We start from the raw sequence: 24219 nt of genomic DNA, 5'->3' as shown, positions 1-24219 counted from the left end.
AAGGTGTAAATTGTAAACACTATCAAGTGATGTTGGGAGGGAGTCATGTTTAACTTTTAATGAGGATAGACCCAAACGTCGTGCTGGTTGCATTGGAAGTCGAAGGGATATCTCAAAGCCACCCATTACTAATCAAACCGTTTCGAAAATTTAAATTGATTAATAAAACCGATAATAAACTCTCTTTCGTTGGTAATCGTTTGGTTTCGAAAAGGTAAATGAAGTTTAATAACCCTTACTTGGTATGACTTACTAAATATAACATACACAACAAAAAACATTATAAGAAGTATAATCTTGTGTTTGTCGTTAGGTAATCTATTCAAATCACTTTTAGTTAATTGCTTTATAAAATATGGAAATATTTCAACCGATTCTCTCTTTTACATAACAACATTCGGTATTCCATTTTTAGACACAAATATTTTAATGGACTAAAAAAATCCTACTAATGTATTCCATTATCAAAATCCTACTTAATAAATTTTTTTGTTTTTTAGAGCAGGTTCGGGCCGATTGGTTCGATGTGTTATGACCCTATAGTAGTTTTTTCTCAATCAATAAGCGCAACAGAAAACCTAAATCGAAAACTAAATTACTGCAAATAACATAATCTTAATAACTTATTGCAAGCATTAAAGTATCAAAAGTATAAGCAATCAACACAATTATTTAAAGGGCATAGGTATAAATAACTCAGAGCATATTTCCTTTCCCGTTAACCAATCACTCTTCCTTTTTAGATATTTCATTGTAGTATGTCTTTGCTGCCTCAAGGTGTTCCTGCGATTTCAAATTGAACAGATTCATGACCAGATCAATAGCCAGCCGCAACCTTGTGCTATCATTTACCTAAGTTCAAAAAAGTTTGATGTAAGCATACGTAACATTAACATTTGTAAGGAGTATACGAAACCATGAAAGGAACTTTATAATTACATTTATAATGTTCATCCCTCCATTGGCACTCCCTCATCTAGGTGGTCACCCAAACTCCACAATCATTCCATGCATATTAAAAACTGTTTGTTATAATCTATAACCGCGTTAATTTCTTAGGGTACAGGATCATAGCAGATGGAATATGACTATAAAGAATATAATGATCTTTAACCAAGGCTGGAAGGAAAAGCAGTGTATAGCACAATAACAACATCAATATCTAGGCGGCTTCCTTAAGTTGTGCCAAAGAAAAAATTTTCATCACATGTTAACAGAATCATTGATGTCTGGTCAGTAATTTAGAAATCAACTAGTAACAAAAATTTTTTTGGTTTCTTACGAGTCATCCATTTGCTCGCCAATCCCTGCAGGGTGTATTATAGGATAATCCAAAATTACCGGTCTGTGTGTTGTCTGGTGAGCATAGAAGGCCGAGTCATCAAGCATCTTCTCAATAAATAATGCCTATAATCATAGTAAAATTTATTTCATGTGTCAAGCCTACTGCGTGTTCAAGTAATTTAGAATTGTTATTTCTTGTCGTTAGAAATTTTAAAGCATTACCATTAGCTTGGCACAACGACGGCGCCTGGTTCTGCTCGAGATGCATGGCTTAGAATCTAGTAATATCATGTGTCTTTTTTTCAATGTCAATTACAAGCAGGTACCGGTGCATGTTATCCTCATTCATTGGAATGAAAATCTAACATTAATACACACATAAGTTATATTGGAAAAAGCATTTTGTACTGACAGTAACATATAATGTGATCTGTAAAGTAGAAACTTACCTTGCATAAGGTTTCAAACTCTCCCATGTATTCCTCAGCGTAATAACGTTTCAAAGTCTTTAGCGAGTGAGTCCAATTAAGGGCAAATTGCTGAAATTTGAGTTTACGGGCACATGTATAAGACCAATGGAAACCATGTCATGGACAATATGTTAATGGTTTGCACTCACCGAAAATGTAGTGGGTAAAAACCACATGCAGGGAAACCTGGTGTCCTTGCGTGCATCAGACATGAGCATGCTTGATGTCAGGTTTATGATCTGGTTTATTGTTCGTTGTTTGACAGCCAATAAGAAAAAAATATAAACAGTTATTCCCTTAATACAACTACTTTGTGTGGTCGTAATTTCATTTACAAAATTAACTAACGGTAATGACGAAAAATCCATACCTCATCCACCAATAGTTTGTTTGGTAGTAGAGTATACATGACTCTCCTATTAGCGTGCCACAAGTTTGTCTGTGAGATTATCTTCGAATTCAATTCTTCATCTTCCAGATCTGAACCAAAGACGTAGGTGACGACTGAAACTTCGTCCTTGCACAATGCCATATCAGCTGAGGGACAGAACAAAACAGACGTCCACTGATATAATGATTAGTTACCCGTTAGTTAATAATACTTACTTAGAACAACAAATCTTTAACGATTCCTTAACAGAAGATAACCCACCGCAGGTATCTTTGCGAACTCCTTCCTTAGTGGCAACTTTCGGGCAGCCGGGTTGAAGTAGCTAACATACACAGCTTTGTCTACGCTATTTGGTATAATTGGTTATGTATCTGTCTTCTTTCCAGTACCATCATCACAGAACAAATTACGGCGAATAATATAATCAGCTGGCGTTGTTTGTTCACACTTCGGAGACATTAAACAACACTTTATATCTTTATGCGAAATTGAATCCGCAGCTTGATGAATGCTGAACATGTTGGATCTATTCTTTTTGGATGAATCTAGATTCCTCTCAAGAGTACCTGATGGCATACTAAATCCACTCATGATCACAGGTATTACTGTAGGGTTGAAGTTATCGGCCGGACCGTTCCGAAGATTAATCATTTGTGGCATTGTTCCAACAAAGGATAACACGTCTTGGTTTGGGAAGCAATCAGGTTTAAAAGTGTATTCATTGTCGTCGACATTTGCGTGACGACATCTTTTAGGGACCTTTCTAGGACGGTATTTTTACTGAAGTCCTTGCCAATTTCTTTACTGGCTCCACCATTAAAATTTACATGTAGTCGCTGGTCATACATGGTGCTTCCGCGGAGACTGTGAAAAACAAAACATAAAATATGTCGATATTGTATTCAGAATCGATTTAAAAGGACACTTACAATTTGTGGAAATACAATTTAATTCTAGCCTGGATGACAGTTCTATCGCTTTCTTATCGACGACTTTCCTTGAGATTTTTCTAGTTTGTTCTTTTTTGGGTTCGTCGTCTCCCTTTTCTATTTTTTGTGTTGAGCGTCGCTTCCCTCTGGCAGTCATTGGGTGTTTTAGTTGTTTAGATTTTTTTTTTAAAAAGACATGAAAAATATTGCAACATGTACAGTTAATGAGTTGCGCTCCACTACCGACCACAATTTCTTGAAAGAATAACAAACATGGTAGCTTGTCCCTACTATTCAAATGAGTTCTGACAGCAAATTGATATTTGGTAGTAGACCTCTAATATATGAAGCTGTTTACGTATTCAGTTTATATGCCTAACGTTTTGTCAAAAATTAATTTAATTTAAAACTATTTTCTGATTAGTAAAAGACAAGGGTCCATCGTTTGGACACAAAATTGAAGTTATTCAGATCAATGCATTAGTTGATTTACATTGTTGTAGTCAAAGCTAATAAAAATTTTCCAGTAACTGTGTATTATTTTCCTAAACCAATAGGTTACCTAAAGATTTAATTTTATTTTCGTAATGAATGCTTGTCTCCATGAAATTTAATCAATTAATTCTCATTATGTACGATACTCATTTAACAGAATTGTGTGTGTTGTTATCACTTATTATCACACACTCAGTCAAAGATTTATTTCACAACAAAGTTTAATGAGACAGCTAAATACTGCATCAACTTGAAAAGGTCAGTTTGAAAATTAAACACCTATTAGGTCAATAACTCGAGAAAAGAGTATCTTTTTTCCATTTCCTATGAGTTATATTCCCTTTCATTAATTATGTGTATTACATTACCTGTCTCCCACAGAAGTCTATGGTTTTTTCTTTGTGATGGACACTCTTCATCTAATTTATTGCCTAATGACTTTTTGCTTTCCACTTTTTTGCCATCACCTATAAAGTTATAGGAGAATGAAGTTTCCATCCCTTATCGCAAAACACTTCCTTCCCCAAATAAAAATAACGAAATTAAAAAATATAAACTATTAGATCATTAAACCCTAAACCATAAACACTAAATCATTAAGTGTGTGTTTGGATTGTGGTTTGTCAAACTGGAGTTTGAATAAAAGTGATTTTATAGATTTTATTTTGGGTAAAAGTAAGTTTGTGTCAACATGATTTATGTTTGGCAATTCTTTACCAAAATTGATTTTGATAAAATAAATATTGTTTGGATAATATTAGTTAAAAGCACTTTTAGATAAATAATTACTTAAAAGGACATGACATTAAATTATAATGTTATTTTTTAATACATGTTTAATTTTCTTTTTTATACTTTTTTCTTATATGTTTTTTATATAGTATATTTTTAATACTCATAGTACTCTTTTTTAGTATGTTATAATTTTTAACCATTATTATTATTTATGATTAATTTTTTTGTTTAATTTATCTTACCTAATTGGATCAATAAATTCTATTATAAAAAAGATAATAATAAATATAAAACACAAAAATTATAACTATAAAAATATACAATGTCAAATAAAAAAATTAATAAAAAATATAAATAATAAATAATAAATAACGAGTTCATATAGAGAGAAATAATAAGAATTTTATAAATAATGCAATAAATCCTAAACACTGAATCGTGAACACTAAACCCTGACATGCTAAAACCTAAACCTTAAACACTGAATCGTGAACGCTAAACCCTAAACCGTAAACTCGAAACCATAAATCATAAACCGTAAACCGTAGATCGTAAACCCTAAACTGTACACCCTATACCGTACAATCGTAACCCAAAACCAAATCCAAATAGTAAACCATAAACCATAAACACGAGACCGTAAACCCGAAACCACATATCATAAACTGGTAACACTAAACCATACACCCTAAAACCTAAATCTTAAACTGTAAACCGTAAATCCTAAACCTTAAACCATAAACCATTAACCCTCTACCCTAAACCATAAGCGATAATCCATAAACCCTAAACCGTAAACCATAGTCCATAAAACAGAAACCATTAACCCTAGACCCTAAGCCCTAAACCATAAACCAAAAATCATAAACCATAAACCAGAAACCGTTAACCATAAACCGATAACCGTAAACCCTGTCACGTAAAACCTTAACCCTGAATACTGAACCATGAACACTAAACTATAAATCGTAAATCGTAAACTCTACACACTGAACCAGAAATTGCATACGTTAAACCACATACCCTAAACTATAAATACTAAAGTGAAACCATAAATTATAAACCATAAATCGTAAATAATAAATCGGGAACCATAAACCTTAAAAACTAAACTGTAAACATAAAACCGTAAACCGTAAACTTTACGCACTGAACCAAAAACCACATACCTTAAACCACTTACCCTAAAATGTAAAACGTAAACCCTAAACCCTAACCCATAAACCACATACCCTAAACTGTAAATACTAAACCATACAGTCTGAAACCTAAATCCGGAAGTCTAAACTGTGAACCCTAAATCGTAAATCCTTAACCATAAACCGTTTACCCTAAACCCTAAGACGTAAACCATAAACCCTAAATCTTGAACCCTAAACCAGAAACCATTAACCCTAAACCATAGAATCGTAAAACCTAAACCCTAAACTGTAAATCGTAAACTATACACACTGAACCATAAATACTAGACCATACACCGTAAACCTTAAACCCTAAACCATAAATCGCTAAACCCTAAACCATAGGTACTAAACCATACACTCTAAAACCTAAGCACTGAACCGTGAACACTATACTGTAAAACGTAAACCCTATCACGTAAAACCTTAAACCTAAATGATGGACTGTGAACACTAAACTGTAAGCCGTAAACCCAAAACCATAAATTATAAACCATAAATCGTAAACAATAAATAGGGAACCGTAAACCCTAAAAACTAAACCGTAAACCGTAAACTCTACACAATGAACCGAAAATCGCATACCTTAAACAACTTACCCTAAACCGTAAATACTAGACCATACACCCTAAAACCTAAACCCTAAACTGTAAAACATAAACCCTAAACCCTAACCCATAAACCACATACCCTAAACCGTGAATACTAAACCATACAGTCTGAAACCTAAACCCTATCACGTAAACCGTTAACCCTAAACACTGTACCGTGAACAGTATACCGTCAACCGTAAACCCTATCACGTAAAAACTTAAACCTAAACATTGGACCATGAATAGTAAAACCGTAAACCATAAACCCGAACCCACAAATTATAAACCATATACCCTAAACACTAAACCGTAAACCAATAACCCTAAACCGATAACCCTAAAACTCAGTTTTTGTATAAAGTTGCTAAGCCTAAATAATTTGTTATGATTCATAAAATATGGCATTAGGGTTAATAGGTTTACTCAATTTAACTTCAATTTTTCCGTATTAGGTAAAGATAACTCATGTTCTATTAGAAGAAGAAACTCTAAATTGCACCTAGTGGTATCCATATACCACATAATTAAGGCCATTAATTAATATTTCAAGGTAGGTGAAGGTTAGTCTAGGACAACGAGCAACAACATGGTGCAATAAAGTAGAGACCATGCTGCATGCGTACAAGAAGGAGGCTTCGACTGGGTGGACTACGCACAAAAACTACAAACTATATCATTCCATATTCTGCCGCATAGAACATGGATACTAGAAGAAAGCCCGCAAGCATGGCAATTGATGTTTGGACATGTTCCATGGAATCGATCGAACTGCATTCAAGATGCTGACGTAAGTCCTTCAGCGTGACGTTACACAATCTTTGATTGTCATGGCCTTTCTACTGTCATTGAAGACCATGGGACTAAGCGGTATTCTGTAAAATACCACAAAAAAGAGAGATGGTTTATGAATAGTCTTGCTGAGGATTGTGTCATCTGTCTGCAATGCCTACTATCTCCTGTGTTATCAGGTGTTATGGAAAAAAATTGGAAACCCTCGGACAGGCGTTGAAAACTGAGGTCACCATATCTCAGGTTCATGGGATGGGATCCATTCTGCTACCGATAATTCCCGAAACCCTCTCAAATATTTGCTCTAGAATTCTAGGCGACCTCACCATGGATGATGTGTGGTTGGAGTATCAGAGAAATCCCGCAAGAGTATTGGGTTTCAACACACACGACAAGGGTAGCTCCGTTGCACCAGACGAATTGAGTAGACATGACACTGCTCGACGAATGCATATGCAATAAGGAGGAAGACAAACTCAGCAAGAAAAGGGAAAGCAAAAGTACGTCTGCAAGGAGCTGGACGACGAGGAGTGTCCAAAGACACTGACCGTATGCTTTGGTCGAGAGTCTATGCCCACTGCGGAAGCTATTGCTGATTTTTTTTCCAACTTGTTTGGTCAAATGGTTCATAAGGTGACATCATGCCTCGGAGGGACAAAGACTTAGGTGATTTTGCATTTGTTCTTTTCAATGACGCCTCAACCCCGCGTATTATCATGGGGGACAAACATGTTGTTCATCATAGAATACAAGGGATAAAAAGTTGGATCAGATGGTGGATAGGAACACATTTCCACTCTCTGGATTAATGTACAATACACGATGAACGTTAGTTTCATTTTTTTATTCATTTACACCAAAATTTGTTATTGTTAGTAGAGCTGATAATCACGTTGTGTGGAATTAAAACCCCATGCGATATACCACAAAAGCACCAATGGTCATTTATTTATCCAATTTAAAAATTCCATCGATCATTTCTTCCTGGTTTTGTCGTAAACTCGAAACAATTTGGTTTTTTTGTTGTTTGCGGTCATGAAGATTAAATTCAAATATAACGAACAAGTGACCAGTTATTAAGTTCATGTAGTTTGAAGTCTTTTATAAAGAGACTATGATGTAGTTGAAGTTGTTGGGAGAAATTTAGGGGACATACCAGTTTTTTTTTTTTTGGAACTATACACATTGAATAGCACCTTTTTAGTTTGACATTAAGAATTCAGGATGGTGTTTGTGCTTGTTTTTTATTTTTGTTTTTATTTTTTTCAAGGGCTCCAAAAAAAGTTTCGTCAATGTCTAACTTTACACAGTATGCCCAAAATATCAAATTTAAAACTAAACGGGCCAGTGACAATGTACCTGTTCGGAATTCAATATTTTATCAATCTACTAGTTTTCCTTTCTTTTTTTTATACCCTAAACCGGCAGGCCATTCCAATTAACACATAAGTAGATGAAGAAATGAAATAAACCCAACATTTATAAGGGTTACAATTTAACTTGTGTCGTTAATGTGTTCAAATTAATACAAACATTCACCAAATGTTTCTCAAAGCACATCATAAACTAAATAAAATACATTCATAAAAACATTAAACCATAATTACATTACGTAGGAACTTTTAAAGATCTGAAGGTGTCTGCTAGGATGATCCCTGGTTGACGGACGAGTCAGGGGAGGTAGTGGGTCGCTGCCGCTTACTAGGACCTGCGTCAGCCCCCACCTTGTTGCCGCTATTTCACACTGTAGTAAAGTTCAAAAATTTAGGCATAACAATTGGAATACTCTTAGTTGGGCTTCTTTGTTGAAGTATGCTCCGCACCGCGACGCTAGGCTACGTATGATATGTTCGGGCAACACCTTGGAGGCATAGAGTTCGTCAACGACACATGGAGGTTCCTCTTTTCGATTAATGTCCCTCATAATCATGTAGAAGACACCCTAAGCAACATACCTCAGTTCCACACTAAGCAAAGAAGATCATCTATACATGCATCATATCCTCCCTAAGTCAGCTGCCTTAATCCAGAACCTGTCACCGTCTCTCCTGGGCGTCATATGGAGGTAATTGTCTTGAGTGTCTATTAAATAAATATCCGTGGTAGTGTACCAGTTGAATAGACACACGATATGAGGTGGGAATTCGATATCATCCTGTGGTAAAACAACACAAAACCATGACACGTTAATGTTCGAAAGTTATTTGAATAGAAGCATATCAATGAACCAAGGAACAATTGTGCATTAACTTACATCTATTGTGAAAAGGCCAAAGACATAATACTGGTTGTATGATTGTTGTATGTTCCTCAATGTATTAACATACCTAACCAACAGGAAGAAACAAAAACTAATGAACTACACGAGATTGAAAGCTAAAAAAGAATTGATTTATAACCTATGCATACGTGACTCATTATTTACTGTCGCACACAAACTTGAACTCATTATGCATTCAGATTTGTAACTGTGCCCCGTTTAATGTTTTACAGATACAGCATCGTCGAGATCAAAGGTGATAGAAGAAGGAGATGCTTAGCAGAATGCAGGTTCTATGGTTGTTTGATCATGCCGAAGCTGGATGCGGTTGTTAGTCGAGGGATAGGCCACGGGAGTGATGCAGAGGAAGGTGTATAGTAGATTGATTAATGGGTGTTACTTGTTTTTTTTTCTTTTTTGTTCTGTTAGTTGAGAATTTATGAAACTTTTAATGAGAATTAATCCAAAACGTCGAATCGGTGGTATTGGAAGTAGAGGAGATATTATTAGGAAATTCTTTGGTTATCCTATTTTTTGGAAAACGTAAATGGATTATAGTCCCCTTTAATTGATTATCAATATTTTTTAGGAATGTTTCGTTTATAAAAGGAAAAATATGCATAGGTAATGAATACAACATCAGATCAGATGAATAATGAAATGTAGTAGCAAAAAAGTATTTACAGGAGTACATGATAAACATTTTTTTAGTCGAATTTTTCTGTTACATTTAAAATTGGTGTCATTAGTTGTTTTATGTGTGACAGTGTTACATTAAAAAGGACCTACACAAAGAAGATTGGAATATTTTAATAAATCTCAATTATTTTGAAAATTGTTATCCTAAACACTGAATTTTTCTAATGCATTTATACATTGTTTATGAAATAAATTTTATAAATTATTTATTTTTAAAACAAAATTGAATCGCAAAGTAATTTATTTGTTATATTCTTTATACTAGTTATATATCAAGAAACCCAGTAATCAAATGAATTCAAAATTTTAATTTAAGTCATAAAGATGTGTTTCATTTGGGAATATTGTTTTCTAGCATTAATTTGGTTAATAACAAACATTAAAGAATTTAATTTTTCAAGGAAATTAAATTTTTTTGACGTTTTTATAATGTATAAGCATTGATGAAGCGGGATTTACAGGGAGTTAGGATTGGGATAGAACGGATGATGTTAATTGTTGAAGAGTACAAATAAAAAACACCACGTTTTAAAATTTAATTTCAAATTTCAATTTTTTTAAAACTCAAAGGCTTGCTACCTAAGTAGCCGACTTCAGTATCCATCTTCTTTCAAAAGAAACTCCTCCTTGTAACCATAACCAACACACCTTGCAGCTGAAAATCGACTCCAAGAGCTTCAATCCCGCGAAAACGCTGACGAAGGTATACCTCTATGCTAACTCATTTCCTGATAGCGATCAGTAGTTATCATCATCTTCACGCAATGTCCATCTAATAAAAATTTAATGATAGTAAAATCAAGAAAAACAACTTAAGATTCATGAAAGAAACCAATGAACGATTTGGGTTTCACATTTGTTCATCTCCAAAGGAATTTTCGTATTTAGGTTTGCTTATGGTTGTTCTGTTAATGATTCAACAGTTCACGACATTTACCTATTTCATGAAACGGAAGTTGCACTATTTGTGAAAAAATTCAACCACTTTTTTCCCAATAACAAAAAGATGCATGTCTATAGATTTTAAATCATAAGTTTCACTTGTATGTGGTTTTTTTCATGAACTCTGATTTGATTCGAGTGTCGCCCTGAACTCTGTTTTGCAGTTGCCATAGATGACGTCTTCTAAGGACAAGGGTAAGAGATAGGAAACTATCGATCAGGGTAGCATGCAGAACTACAAATTGAAGTATTTAAAGCCAGTAATAAGGCCATCAATGTTCAAACTGGTAAATCACCTCCCTTAATTACAAACTTTCGATTTCAAACATTATATGATGCTATCGATGTTTTGACCGAACTTGACTTCTGTGTAATAGTCGATACCGATAACTCCGGATGAGCTCCCAAATCGTACCCTGTTTTTGGACCTGGTTGTCCCTGATGGAAGGAACGACCGTTTTCGGTGATTTTGGTCACCAACTCAAAATGGAAAAATTGCCTTGACGCATGGCTGGCAGGAGTTCTACAAGAGGTACCAAATCAATCTGGACTTCATGCTCTATTTCAAGCACAAAGGAAACTCTAATTTCCAAGTCCGGATTTTCAATTTTGGTGGCATTGAGAATTCATACCAACTCTGTCATCCGGAAGATCCGCCATATGAAAGGAATGATATCTTCCAATCTGCAAAGTGTATCAACAACCCTCCTTTAGCCAGGGCTAAAGCCGTTGCCGCTAAGGTATCTACCAAGTGGCCCTTTTTTGTGATTGAACTCACTGCTCGCATGATGTCGTCTCGATTGTTGGTAAGCATATACTTCTTGCAACCTATTGTTTAAAATATTGTTTCCTGAAGTTGCATTACACGAACTGATACTTACTAAATTATCTTGTGTTAACATCAGCCCAATCTCCCGCATCTTAGTCACTTCACTTCTCAGAGGCACCCTATCCTTCTTACACACGGCCACATAGAGGTTGAAGCTACATACACAAGGTACAGTGGAAAAAGAGACGGTAGCTTCAGCGTTATTTCTGGAAGATGGAAAAATTTTGCTTCTTTGTGAAACTTCAAGCCAGGTGGTGTGGGGATCTTCGAGGTCATATCCACTGATCCGATCACAATCATCCAGGTTCGTTGCAGATAGGATGCCTCAGGAAGAGGAGCATAAGGCATTATGCACCTGTGTTTGACATATATGTCCATGTATGATGCTAAAACTGTCAGCATAGTTTTAGGAAGTATGAAACTCATGTCTCTTTTTGTTGCTTGTTGTTAAGTTAATTTTGGTATGTCATGTATTTGAAAACAAATTTGGCTATTACACCAGCCATGGAATACTTAATCGGCGTCGCAGCCACCAGTGATGAAGGTTTTCCTATGGTTATAATTGGCATTAAAATTTTAAGTTACTGGGAATTTTTCTCTTTTTTAAGAAACTATGGCAGAATAGCTTTATTCCTTAGGGGAACAACCAGGCTTCGTTAGAGAAATATTTTTCTTATTTTTTTGGAGTTTGGTTACATGAGAATTTTTTTTATGTATTTGCACATAGGTTAAAAATATAACCCAGCCCAATCAATAAGAAATAAAACCGAACCGCAAGTATTTCTTAATTTATTTTTTTATTAATGACTCAAGGTTTGGGTACTTTATTGTATTTGGGCTTATATATCTTCAGGGTTGAATGTATGATGTGGTGCAGGTTTTTTTGTTTTCTTAGCTCAGTAAATGTTAAATAAAAAGGGTGACTCGAGAAGGCTGCAGACACCAGATATGTTTGAAGGAAACCCTAACCATATTTCATCAGAGGCAGATCCATTATCATCAACAAAGTCGCTCGCCTCATATTTTTAGATCATCATCCTAAGTCGTCTGCCCTATCATGTTAGTGGTGGTGAGTACCTTTCGAGCGTTCAAATACGTCTCTTCATCGTAAGTACTCATTCGTATCCTCTTAGATTAAGATGTGTGACTTTGTACATTATTCATCATAAGGAATTGTATGTTTCGTGTTTGATTTATTTTTTTATTCATTTTGAATTCAGATGGACAGCGGTTGAAACCAGGGTAACACGACGAAGAAGGTTTTGGCCACCGGGAAAAAAATTGATGAAAACCCTAATACCCAAACGCAACAGGATTAGTGCCAGTTTGGTGGATCCCTTTTTTGCCTAGCACACGATCGGTTGTTCCTCCTAATGTGTCCGCCATAACTTACACGTTTTAGGTATGTGAATATGTGAAATGTTGAGTTGAAACACGGTGTTTGTCGTTGTGATTTTTTGCTTCATTGATTGTGCAATTAGGTTGGTACTTAGGTCAAAGATCAGGCCACCGGCTGTCCGGAAACACCTACGGATAAGGTGCATGTGAACAATAGGGTTAGATAAATTAGCATTCTGTTACCAGTGCGCGGAGTTGTATTCCTTCCACCCACTCCTGCTGAATCTGTACGTACTATTATACTTAGCTTTGTGTATGCCATTAGAAAATAAGATGTTAAAATTTTGTCTGGAGAAAACCAAATAATAGGGCTTTTGTTGTTTTTTCTTTTGGGTCATTTGAAAGATTAATGTACTGGGTGTTGTCGTCTACAATAAAAAGCATGAAAATTTTTTTCCTAAATAGTGGAACATACAATTAAGTTCGATATCATTGGGGTTACCTATCGGGAATGAAATAAACGCAAAAGAGAGCAAGAAAGTAGATGTTACCGTTTGTTTGAATGTAGGTTTGGTACAGAGTTCTCAAGTTATAGGGATTAAAGTATGGGTATTTTGTAGTATGTACGTGTAACGGTAAATCCTAGTTTAAATTCATTGTGATCCATTCGGGTGAATCAGAGATTGATATTTCGAGTTTGAGAACTTTCCATGAAGATCACCGCTGTGTGGGAAATGATTTTCCAATTCGGACGGTGGTGATCATTATGAAAATTTCTCAAACTTGAATAATCAATCTCTGAGGTACTCGTACGAATCACCATGAATTTGAATTTGTATTAACTGTTATGCTTAAAAACCACAAAATATTGATGCTTTAATCCTTGCAACTCATGAATTCTGTGCCAACCTTCATTCAACCAAACACTGTTATCTTCTTTCATGCTCCATTTCGCTTTTATTTTATCTCCGGTTGGTAGCTCCAACGATATAGAATTTAAAAGTTGTCTATAACCTTTGTTACAAATTACATTTTAGCAACTGAGCAGGAAAAAAATTCCCAAACCTATAATGCAAAAGTATTCTCTTGAGAAAATATTATCGTTTTCAGTAAGAACCGAAATGCATCATACATCACAAATGCTGCTCCTGACGTATTTGTTATACAGCTAGTAGCTGAATAGTAATTTACACGGGAAAAAGTTGAAAATTATTCTAACACATTCTCAACTCCGCTCACGAGGAGGAGCCGGAGTTGGAAGTACCCATTCTGTATGTTAGATTGATATTGACTGAAACCAAGATAACACACAGGAGCTTATCTGATGTTGTTGACGGGCATCCTTAGTTGATGCTGCAACACCTTCTCACAAATTGGTTAGTATCGGAATAATAAATTTTTTGTATATAGTTGATATCCAAATAAATAATTGTCGGGGTTTCAAAATCGATAAAAAGCTTTTTAGACAAAGGAATTTTCAATCGTCGTGTATGGGATAAACGTAAAATGGGGGAAGGAGGGAGATGGTAGTGTTTGGGTGTGTGAATGCTGGTACAGAGTTGTGTAGTTATTAGAATTAAAGCTTGGGTATTTCGTGGTTTTTGAATATAAAGGTGAATCTAAATTTAGGATTCTAGTGAGGCGTTCGAGTGAATCGGAGATTGAATATTCGAGGTTGACAAATTTCCATGGTGACGATCATCACCATGTGGGAAATAATTTTCCGATTCATATGGGGTGAGCATTACGGAAACTTCTCAAACTTGAGTATTCAATCTCCGAAGCACTCAAACGGATCACCATGAACTTAAATTTAGATTCTTCTTTGTATTTAAGAATCACAAAGTACACATGCTTTAATTCTAATAACTCTAAAACTCCGTTTCGGAGTGTATTCAACCAAATACTATCATCTTCTTTCTTGCTCCATTTTACATTCATTCCATCCCCAGCTAGAACCTCCAAAGCCATCGGTTTTGATAGCCCTTTCCATTTTCTTTATAAGAGAATACAATAAGAAAGAATGAAGTGGGCAAAATCGACTGAAACAATTAATAACACTTACGGATACATGAAAGAGCTTGTTGTTGTAGTGTCCTTGTTAATTCACTATATTTGTTGCTTCTATAATTGCTTAACGAGCTTCATATGCTTAACATAAATTATAACAACTTTTATTTTTTTTGCAAGAGGCGATTGTGGGTTTTGGGTGACGACATGGATGAGTTGCATGTTCAAATGGCTGGATGACTCATGTAATTATAAACTTGCAGTCTTGCTTTCGTGAACTGTGTTTACAATATACTTTTGTTACAATGATTTTTTTAATTTTTAATATCAGGTAATAATACTCTATAATGTTACGGATGCCAGATGAACACATCATGGAAACGATCAACCAGAAATCCCAGGAAGTACTGCATGACTCAAAGTCATGATGTAGTCAAATAGCTGAAAAGAGAGAAAGATTGGCTAATGTTAAAGGAAATGTCCCTTGGGTTTCAGTTGATCTATTGGCTTCACATAAATTGTAACTAGTTTTACGGTATATGTAGAAAAAATTCTGTCAGTATCTAAGATCAACATCTTCAAACTGGATTTGTTCTTAATACTTGAAACTATGATATGATCAAATATAAATGTGTTTATGTTTATATTTTTGCCTAATATAACAGATTCATGACACATAACTAATCAGCTAAAACGAAATAAGAAATACTCGCTAGAATTTGAAACTGCTTTCATACACAGGGCGACAAATCTTTTCCAAAAAATTTGGGATCACGATTGGAAAGTCAAAATAACAAAAGAGATTTACACCCTCAAACTAACAAAAGAGATTTACACTGTTTGAAGTACCAGATAACCATCAACGAACAATTCAACCCTCGAGACTACGAAGTTAACTATTCAATCTAATCATTTGATTGGTAAATCAAATGCACTAAGTAGGAAAAAAATCCATTAACACAATTCTAATTGATCCACTGTATTGCATAATCACAATGGTACGAACTCCTTAACCCAAATACAACCACAATTAACTGCAACTAAAATACAGCAATGTAAGCAAAACACATACATATTATTGAACATAATTTTCATCCTAATGGACATAATACACTGTTGTCTGGTACACCGTGCTCCGTTCACAGTTAACTTAAATTACTACAAATTAAAACTCCTCAATACCAACCAATGGCAAATACATTGCGGTTAGTTAATTAGGATAAATCATGCTTATAAAACCAAATATTTGCATTGCACTAAATTCTGAAGACTAAATCTTCCAATTGGTCAACGTATCTTATGCATCGACGTGAACAATGCCATGTACGATCCTTGTTTGTTTCCACATGGCATTGACGACGGTAACAGATCTCAGACATCGTTTTGCACATGTGGTGTGTCACATTTTTCATCCATGACATCATTATCACATTCATAGTTTGTGAATGAGTGTCCTTTGTCCTGCTGTGAGTCCTTCACCTGGTGATGACATCATTATCGCGAAATACAAACCATAATCATGCATAAAAGCATAATGGTCATTCATCGCAAAGTGGTTAAAAGGAGTTTAACGCAACGCACCTGTTTTAAGGAGTAGAAGTTTTTGTTGAAAAATCCATTCATGGAGACGATGTCAATGGATTCACTACTTTCATGGAGGTTCCGCTGTTTTATATATGTTTTTTTTTAAACAAGAAGAAGGAGATCTTCATTAATTTACCCAGTTCAAGTGACAGAAATTAGAGGTTTAGATTCACAAAAATTACCTCATCAAATGTGTTGTTGTTACCCTTCCGATTCCTCATACCCGTCGCCGTCAATTTCCTTGATCCACCCTTTTTAAAAGGTTGCGCAAACAGAGGAATACATTCACATCGTTTAATGCTTTTGAAAGGGACACCCACCGAAGAAGATTTCCCCAGCATCAGCTTAGTTAGAATAAACAAATCGTACCTTGGTCTTATGTCCTAAATGGTCTTCGGACTTAACTGAAAACGACCTCGAAGAATTAGCAAACCTTTCTGGACTAAAACCTGAGTCCTTGGCTGATGCATTGCCATCTGATCACTCGCAAGGGTTACCTTGCACACTATGCTGCATCAGATCTGGACAGCGCTTGTAGTAATGACCGTACTTATGGCAATTAGAGCATGCTCTCTTCTTCTTCCAAGAAGACCTCTTGCAAGGGGCTCCTTTGCTTTTGACAACAAAGGGATCGTTGATGCCTTCCTCGTTAACATTAGGAGTTGACTTGCCTTGTTTGCGTGACTGCAAGCGGATAACTAACTTCACAAGTTCAGACTGGACTTCGTCAAATTCTGCAAGGTCCTTGCAAGCAATATCACACAGCTTGTTGCAATTCGATGCCAATGCACCAACTCGAAACTTTAAGACCCTTTCGACATCATCATTCACAGGCATTTCTGTGCTAATAAATTCGTTCTTTGCATTCTTTGTCCACCTTTTGTAGATCAATGAATCTAGGGGTGTCCATGGATCGGATCCGATCCGCATATCCGCGGTGTTTATCCGAATCCGATCCGAAAATTGCGGATATAGATCCGATCCGCAAGGCTTTCGGATCCGATCGGATCGGATCCACACACTAATCGGATCGGATTGCGGATTTTATGTTGGTATCCGCATATCCGATCCGCATATCCGCGTATCCGCAAAAATAAAGAAATAAATAAGTAAAATATTCTTTTTATGTTTTATTTTAACTAATAATTATCATATATGTTAAATTATTTTAATTTATTATTCAAGAAAAGTATGTTTTATATTATTTTAAGAGTAAACATATTTAAAAGAATAGAAAAAATAAATTTTATTGATATTTTTTTAATAAAAATAAGCTTTTAAAAATATTTTTGTGTTTTGCGGATATATCCGATATCCGATATCCGATCCGATCCGCAAATGTGTGGATCGGATCGGATCGGATCCAACCTTAAAAACTGCGGATATTGGATCCGATCCGATCCGATGATTGTAGTGCGAATCGGATCGGAATTTTGGCCATATCCGATCCGATCCGATCCGCAGACACCCCTAAATGAATCTGGAAACTCAAGGATGTTTTCGAACTTCATGGCACAGAAAACATGACTACAGGGAATACCACGTGATTCAAATAGCTTGCACAAGCACGAGAACAGATTCATACTTCTATCGACTTCCACCCGTTGATCTTTGGCTGGGTCTCCGAGAGCAGTCACACTGAACTCTACCTTGTCCAAGGTTGTGCTTAGTACCTTGATATTCAAAGCCCCTGCCCTCTGAATCTCATTACGAATTTCCTTGAAAATGTTTCGAGTAAAATAACATGATGCAGATCTTTCATATACCTTCAACGAGGTAATCATCACTGACTCAGAGCACTGAGACTTAAAGTCAGCTATTAATTCATTGTTTCTATACTCTTTTAAGGCCCTATCCAGGTTATGCATGAAGTCAATGAGGGTGTTCTTGCGATTAACATAAAATCTGATGAGAGAATTTATACCTTCACACTGTGACGTCGTCCTTATGTAACCGAAAAACTTATCCCGCAGGAAACAATGGGACCACATCGCACGAGTTTCGTACGTCTTTTCCATCCAGGTACTCCCAACAAGGTTGTGCTTATCCAAAATGGCTGCCCATCTCCGATCAAAGTCTCTGTGGTCGTTGTTGTCGTATATAAGACCCTTAAAATCGCGTAGGAAATTAGGATTCTTTATATTTTCACATGCATTTTTCTGAAGATGCCATCCGCATAACCGATGGGTCGCATCAGGAAGAACATTCTTGATTGCATCTCGCATGGCAAGGTCTCCTTCAGTTATTACTGCTTTAGAACTTTTCCCACCCATAGCTTCAACAAACGTTTCCAACAACCACTTATACGTCTCTGTGGTTTCGTCGGATAGTAGGTCGAAGCCGAAGATAACAGTCTTCCCATGATGATTGCATCCGGAGAAAATAACCAAAGGTTTGTTGTATTTATTCTTCTTGTACGTTGAATCAAAGGCAACAATATCTCCAAAGCAGTGATAGTCAACAATTGACTGGCCATCTGCCCAAAATTTATGCTCGAGCTTTTTGTCACTAGTGAACGTATACTTCCCAAAGAACAGCGGATCGTTGTTTGACTTGCCAATCAAATAGTTTATTGCCGCATTGGCATCCCCGTTTTTTACTTTTGACCGACGATAACGATCAATATGGTTGTACAAATATTTGTGTGTGAAGCCAGCATGATGATATCCACCCTTCTGGAACGCAATATATCCCATAATATGGCACGTCTTGACACCAAAATTATGAAGATTTTCTACTTGGACTTTATCAGTAATAGTGAGACGACGATTGGCCGGAACCAGATGCGCAAATTGGGGGCCGTCAGATCGTGGTTGTGAGATTCCACAAACCATGATACCTTCCATCTACCGCAGCCGTAGTCAAGCTTTACCCTAAGCCGAGCTGGACACTTGGTTCGCGTTAGTGACCTTACCTCCCTTGATCTATCATCCAAATCAAGATACCTCATATTCTTCCAGCCCTCCTTATTGCAAACAAGTTGCCTGCTAATGATTATAACTTGATTATCCCTAACTACGTCGTCCTTCCTCATTACAAATCCATGCCAACAAGCATAAGCGTTATAAAATTGGCAAGCCTCATCCTCTATCCTAAACTCCAGGTTCCAAATATCGTCCACCATTAAATCTGCTATTCTTTTTACACCACAATCTTGTTCACTCTTGCTAGTAGAATCCAGCGAATCCACATAATCGTCTTCAACATCATCTTCTGCATTTGGTTGATAATCGAAATCATCACCCAAATCATTATCAGAATCATTCTTAACATCATCCTCATTTCTGGACATAATTTTACCCCTGCCAAAATCCAAGCGGGTGACAAAAAATGTGAATAAACAGAACCAATGGTAGCAACTACAGGAAGCTAACCTAAGCTGCATGTAAAATTACCCGAACCAAACCCAACTAAACTAACCCAATTGTTTACGACCCCAGTATAACGTTTTAATTTCAATGCCCCAAACCTAGCCACAGCATAGAACTGGATAATTTTACTTAATTTCCAAATTCCAGAATAGCAACCCAACACCCTAAACAGAGAACCATGGAAAAGGCATAGACTATCATCAAAATTAAACTAATCTGGATTAACACAAAAACTTAATCGGACATACCTTGATGACAACCAAAGGTTGAACTTGAACGGATAAAAAATAAACTCCCAGAGAGAAGTGACCTTACCTAATTCGCCGTACCAAATTAGAAGGCAGCTGAAAAATGGGGATGGTAAACCAGCTTCCACCAACCACAGTTTCGTCACAAGCAGAAGTTCAGCTACAAATTTCTCTACTGGAGCCACATCAGGTTAGCATTCGCCCTCTCCTCAATTGACGTCGATGCCTAGCCGACGGAACCAGAGTACCAGTTCTGGCTCCTGTTACTTGAAGGAGATCATGCTTGCTAAATGGATGCTGGGTTGATTAATCTGTGGTATAACATACAACGAAGGCGAAAAAATGAAACAGGGTTGGGTAGTGGGTACTATGGATGCAATTCATTTTCCTATTTCACAGACATGCATGTTCAATTTCAAGAAGAGATGGAGGGTATTTAAAAAAAATTAGAGATTAGAAATTATAATTGCAAATGTTCCCCAATACATTATACAGTATGTATATACATTAGCTAATGTAGTATGTTTATGTTATAGGTTCATTAAAAGCTTTTACTGTAACCAATGATTCAATTAAATGAAGCTTTGAAAACTTTTTTTGATTAATGGCTGTGATGATGACATCTAAGCAAGGGTAAATTACCCTTAAAATTGGCTTGGGTTTGGAAGAAATCATCGTCTACTTTTCTTATGATTTTAGAATGATACTAATATTAAAAATTTAATAAGTCTAACCTGTTTCAAAAGCTAATTTAAAGAATAAATATTGTCTCATATTTATAAAGATTATTAGGCTTTTAAATTTATATCAAATGAGAATTGATGACTAAAAAATAATTATACAATCTAATTATAATAAATCAGGAGAGAACTCATTTATACTAGATGTAAATTTTGTAGACTTATATTATATCTCTAAAGATGATGAATTTCTCATTGATATAATTGATGAATTCTAACATTCCACTGATGTATAATTTAATCTAACAAACTTTTTGTAATATTATTTAAAATTTATTTGATTTATATAATCATAATCCTTTATTTATAATTTTAAAAATAAAATATTAGTGTTAGAAAGGATAGAGAGAGTAATAGAAAAAAAATTTGTGTGTATTCAAGTTGTATGGAATGACATAATATAAAAAGATATTTATAAGTGATAAGAGAATTGAAATAACAAAGACGTAATATCCTATAATAAATATTCAGATATGGTAAATAATTCTAATGAAAACTAATTGATCTTAATATATTCTAACATCCCTCCTTAAACTTAAGAGATAAATTGAGTTTGAAACTTATTTAAAACAATGAAATAAAGAAAAGAACTACATAAATTGATAGAACGAGTGCAGACAGAACTGTCGGAAGGAAGCGTAGACGGAACTGCCACAAAAAAACACAGACGGAACTACCACAAAAGAGTGCAGATTGAACTACTGCAAGAAAGCATGGAACCGCTGCAAAGAAAGCGCAGACGAACTGCCGCAAGAAAAGCACAGACAAAGCTGCCAAAAGGAAGTGCAGACAAAACTACCGCAAGAAAAGTATTAAACCATGCATCCTTCCCATGTTATCCATTTTCTTCTAGAAACAAAATTTGTTATGCTTATCTATTTTTAAGTTTGTTATGTTTATCTTTCTCTAATAGAATTATCTAAAGAATTCAGTTGTTTTAGTTATTTTAAAATCCATAATCAGTTTAGTATAAAACAGTTAGCATTGTTCTTTATATCATATACAATAAAAGTCTTCATCTTTTTTTTTCTTATTCTTTCATAGTTTTATTATGGTATCAGAGTCATGGTATTCTCCTTGAGGAGGACATACATATATGCTATCATCTTTTCGGTGAGAAATCACCATACTTTTTTCTGAGAAAAATAATTTTGTTCTTGTTGCTTACTTGATATCTTTTTCATCTCACCAAATAATTCACTCTTTTCATCTTATCCTTTCGAGTATAATGAACCAAAAATTATCGCTGTTGGAGCTGCAATTCGTCGCCACGCGCCGCTTCCTTTTGGCAGTTCTGTCTGCGCTTCCTTCCATCCGTTTGCACTTTTATTACGCTCTACGCGCCCTCTGAAGATCACTCTTATCGCGCTCTACGCGCCCTCTAAAGATTCCTCTTACCGCGCTCTACACGCTTTCTGAAGATCGCTCTTACCACACTCTATGCGCTCTCTGAAGATCGCTGCTTGCTTTCTCTTCCTCAAGCACAATATATGCTTCTCTGTTTTGGCCGTCGGAAGCCCTAGCTCCGCAGCATGCATCTTCCTCTGCGTCACCATGCCGCACACGTCTTCCTCAACCATTTCATCAGAACTTATCCAAGTTGTGAATTATTAACATCTTCCATCCACCAACTTGCAGGAGCGTATTAAATCATCCTTCCCATTTCATCTTTTTCTTCTAAAAACAAAATTGTTATGCTTATCTTTCTCTTACAGAATTATCTAGAGAATTTGGTTGTTTGAGCTATTTTAAAATTCATAATCAGTCTAGTATAAATAGGTAGTATTGTTCTCTATATCATGCACAATAAAATTTCTTTATCTTTTATTTTCTTATTCTTTCATAGTTTTATTAAAAAGCGTAGACAAAGCTGTTGCAAGGAAGTGCAGACAAAGCTGCCGCAAGAAAGTACAGACAAAAATGCCGCAAAGAAATCGCAGAAAAAACTGCTGAAAGGATGGCGAACTGCTCGAAAACTGCCGAAAAGCGGTAAACTACGAAGAGATGGTAAAATGCTAGAGGATGATGAACTGCCGGAAAGTGACAAAAAATATATGGTTTCTCCATGGAAAAGTAAGTAACGGATGACAATGATGTTTGATTTATTAGACTCGGAAAGACTCAAGACAGAAAGGATAGACTAATCGATAAGGTAAAAAAATATCAAAGGAATGACAAAAGACAAGAAAAAACGACAAAAAGAAAAAGCGTAAAAAATATGGTAATTTCATGAGAAGAAAACAACCTATCCTCCTTAGAAAATACCATAGCTCTTATACCATATTAATAAGGAAAGAAATAACAACAATAGAAAAAAAATTTGTATGTATCCAAGTTGTGTTTGAATACTGAAATAATATAATATAATAAAAAAGTATTTATATATACTAAAAAAATTAAAATAATAAAGACGTTATATCTTATAATAAATATTTAAATATATTAAATAATTTTAATAAAAATTAATTGATTATAATATTTTTTAACAATTAGAAAGATACAAATAACATGAAATAGAAAAAAAAAATAAAAAACTACTAGAATAAGTCATGAATTTACATGGATATAAACTAAGAAGAATGATTAAATTACAAAGAGAGAACAGTAAAACACTCACAGATTTCGGGAGTCCCATCCAGAAATTTGGGCAGCTTCAGTGAGAGCATCTCTCCATCTTTTGACTTTGATGTCATTGTCTCCCAGACCTCTTACATGTTTCGCAAATGATTGCTCGAAGCTCCCAGTCTGACCCCTTATCTGTGACGGATCTGTTCCATAAAAAACAGGTATAACAACCTGACCAACATCTTTTCTGCACTGCGGAATCTTCACCAGTTCTCGCAAGCACCACTTCGAAGAAGCATAGTCTTTAGAGAAAACCACGATTGACACGTGTGAGTCCTCGATTGCTCTCTCAAGTGATGGCCAAACATCTTCTCCTCCATCAATAAGACAGTCCATGTACGTCTTGATTGATTTGTTTTTCAGAGCGTTGAAGAGATGGATGGTGAAGTTGTTACGTGTGTCCGCACCTCTAAAACTAAGAAAAACATCGTACTCTTTTGCCGATGAACACATATCTTTGTTCTCAACTAGCTAGTTATTATTGCTGTTGCACAAGTAAAGGGCCAAACACCTCAACTTCATGCTATTTATAGAAGGTTGCAAGTTATATATATATATATATATATATATATATATATATATAACTTATTGGGGTAAAATTAGTGGGATAAATTATTCTTCAAATTTATTTTTGAAAGATTTTATTAATTAAATCAATTTTTTAAAAATTATAAATAAATTATTTTTTAATAATTTTTATCAATAA

The 24219-nt window shown here is 35.3% G+C and overlaps 2 protein-coding genes and 1 pseudogene across 3 annotated transcripts; all 3 read right to left on the bottom strand.

Annotated features, from left to right (window-relative positions):
- Window positions 1–8329: 8329 nt before the first annotated feature.
- On the bottom strand, window positions 8330–24016 carry LOC107617177 (toll/interleukin-1 receptor-like protein). Its single transcript, XM_088499954.1, has 3 exons — window positions 23506–24016; window positions 9122–9194; window positions 8330–9022 (listed from the first exon to the last, which is right to left on the bottom strand). The coding sequence occupies exons 1-3, from the start codon at window positions 23964–23966 to the stop codon at window positions 8864–8866; spliced, it is 693 nt and encodes a 230-aa protein (XP_088356080.1). The 5' UTR covers window positions 23967–24016; the 3' UTR covers window positions 8330–8863.
- Window positions 14108–17646, bottom strand: LOC148543687 (uncharacterized). The gene is made up of 3 exons (XM_088498116.1): window positions 16712–17646; window positions 16527–16610; window positions 14108–16424 (listed from the first exon to the last, which is right to left on the bottom strand). The coding sequence occupies exons 1-3, from the start codon at window positions 16868–16870 to the stop codon at window positions 16317–16319; spliced, it is 351 nt and encodes a 116-aa protein (XP_088354242.1). The 5' UTR covers window positions 16871–17646; the 3' UTR covers window positions 14108–16316.
- Window positions 17010–20432, bottom strand: LOC148543686 (protein FAR1-RELATED SEQUENCE 5-like; annotated as a pseudogene). Its single transcript, XR_015899146.1, has 3 exons — window positions 20216–20432; window positions 17898–19831; window positions 17010–17406 (listed from the first exon to the last, which is right to left on the bottom strand). The product of XR_015899146.1 is annotated as a protein FAR1-RELATED SEQUENCE 5-like (transcript).
- Window positions 24017–24219: the final 203 nt, after the last annotated feature.

Source organism: Arachis ipaensis, chromosome B9 (genome assembly GCF_059453495.1).
Source record: "Arachis ipaensis isolate K30076 ecotype BB chromosome B9, ASM5945349v1, whole genome shotgun sequence".
NCBI classification, from domain to species: domain Eukaryota; kingdom Viridiplantae; phylum Streptophyta; class Magnoliopsida; order Fabales; family Fabaceae; genus Arachis; species Arachis ipaensis.
Note: the sequence above shows the minus strand (reverse complement) of the source record. Positions and strands in the feature narration are given on the sequence as shown.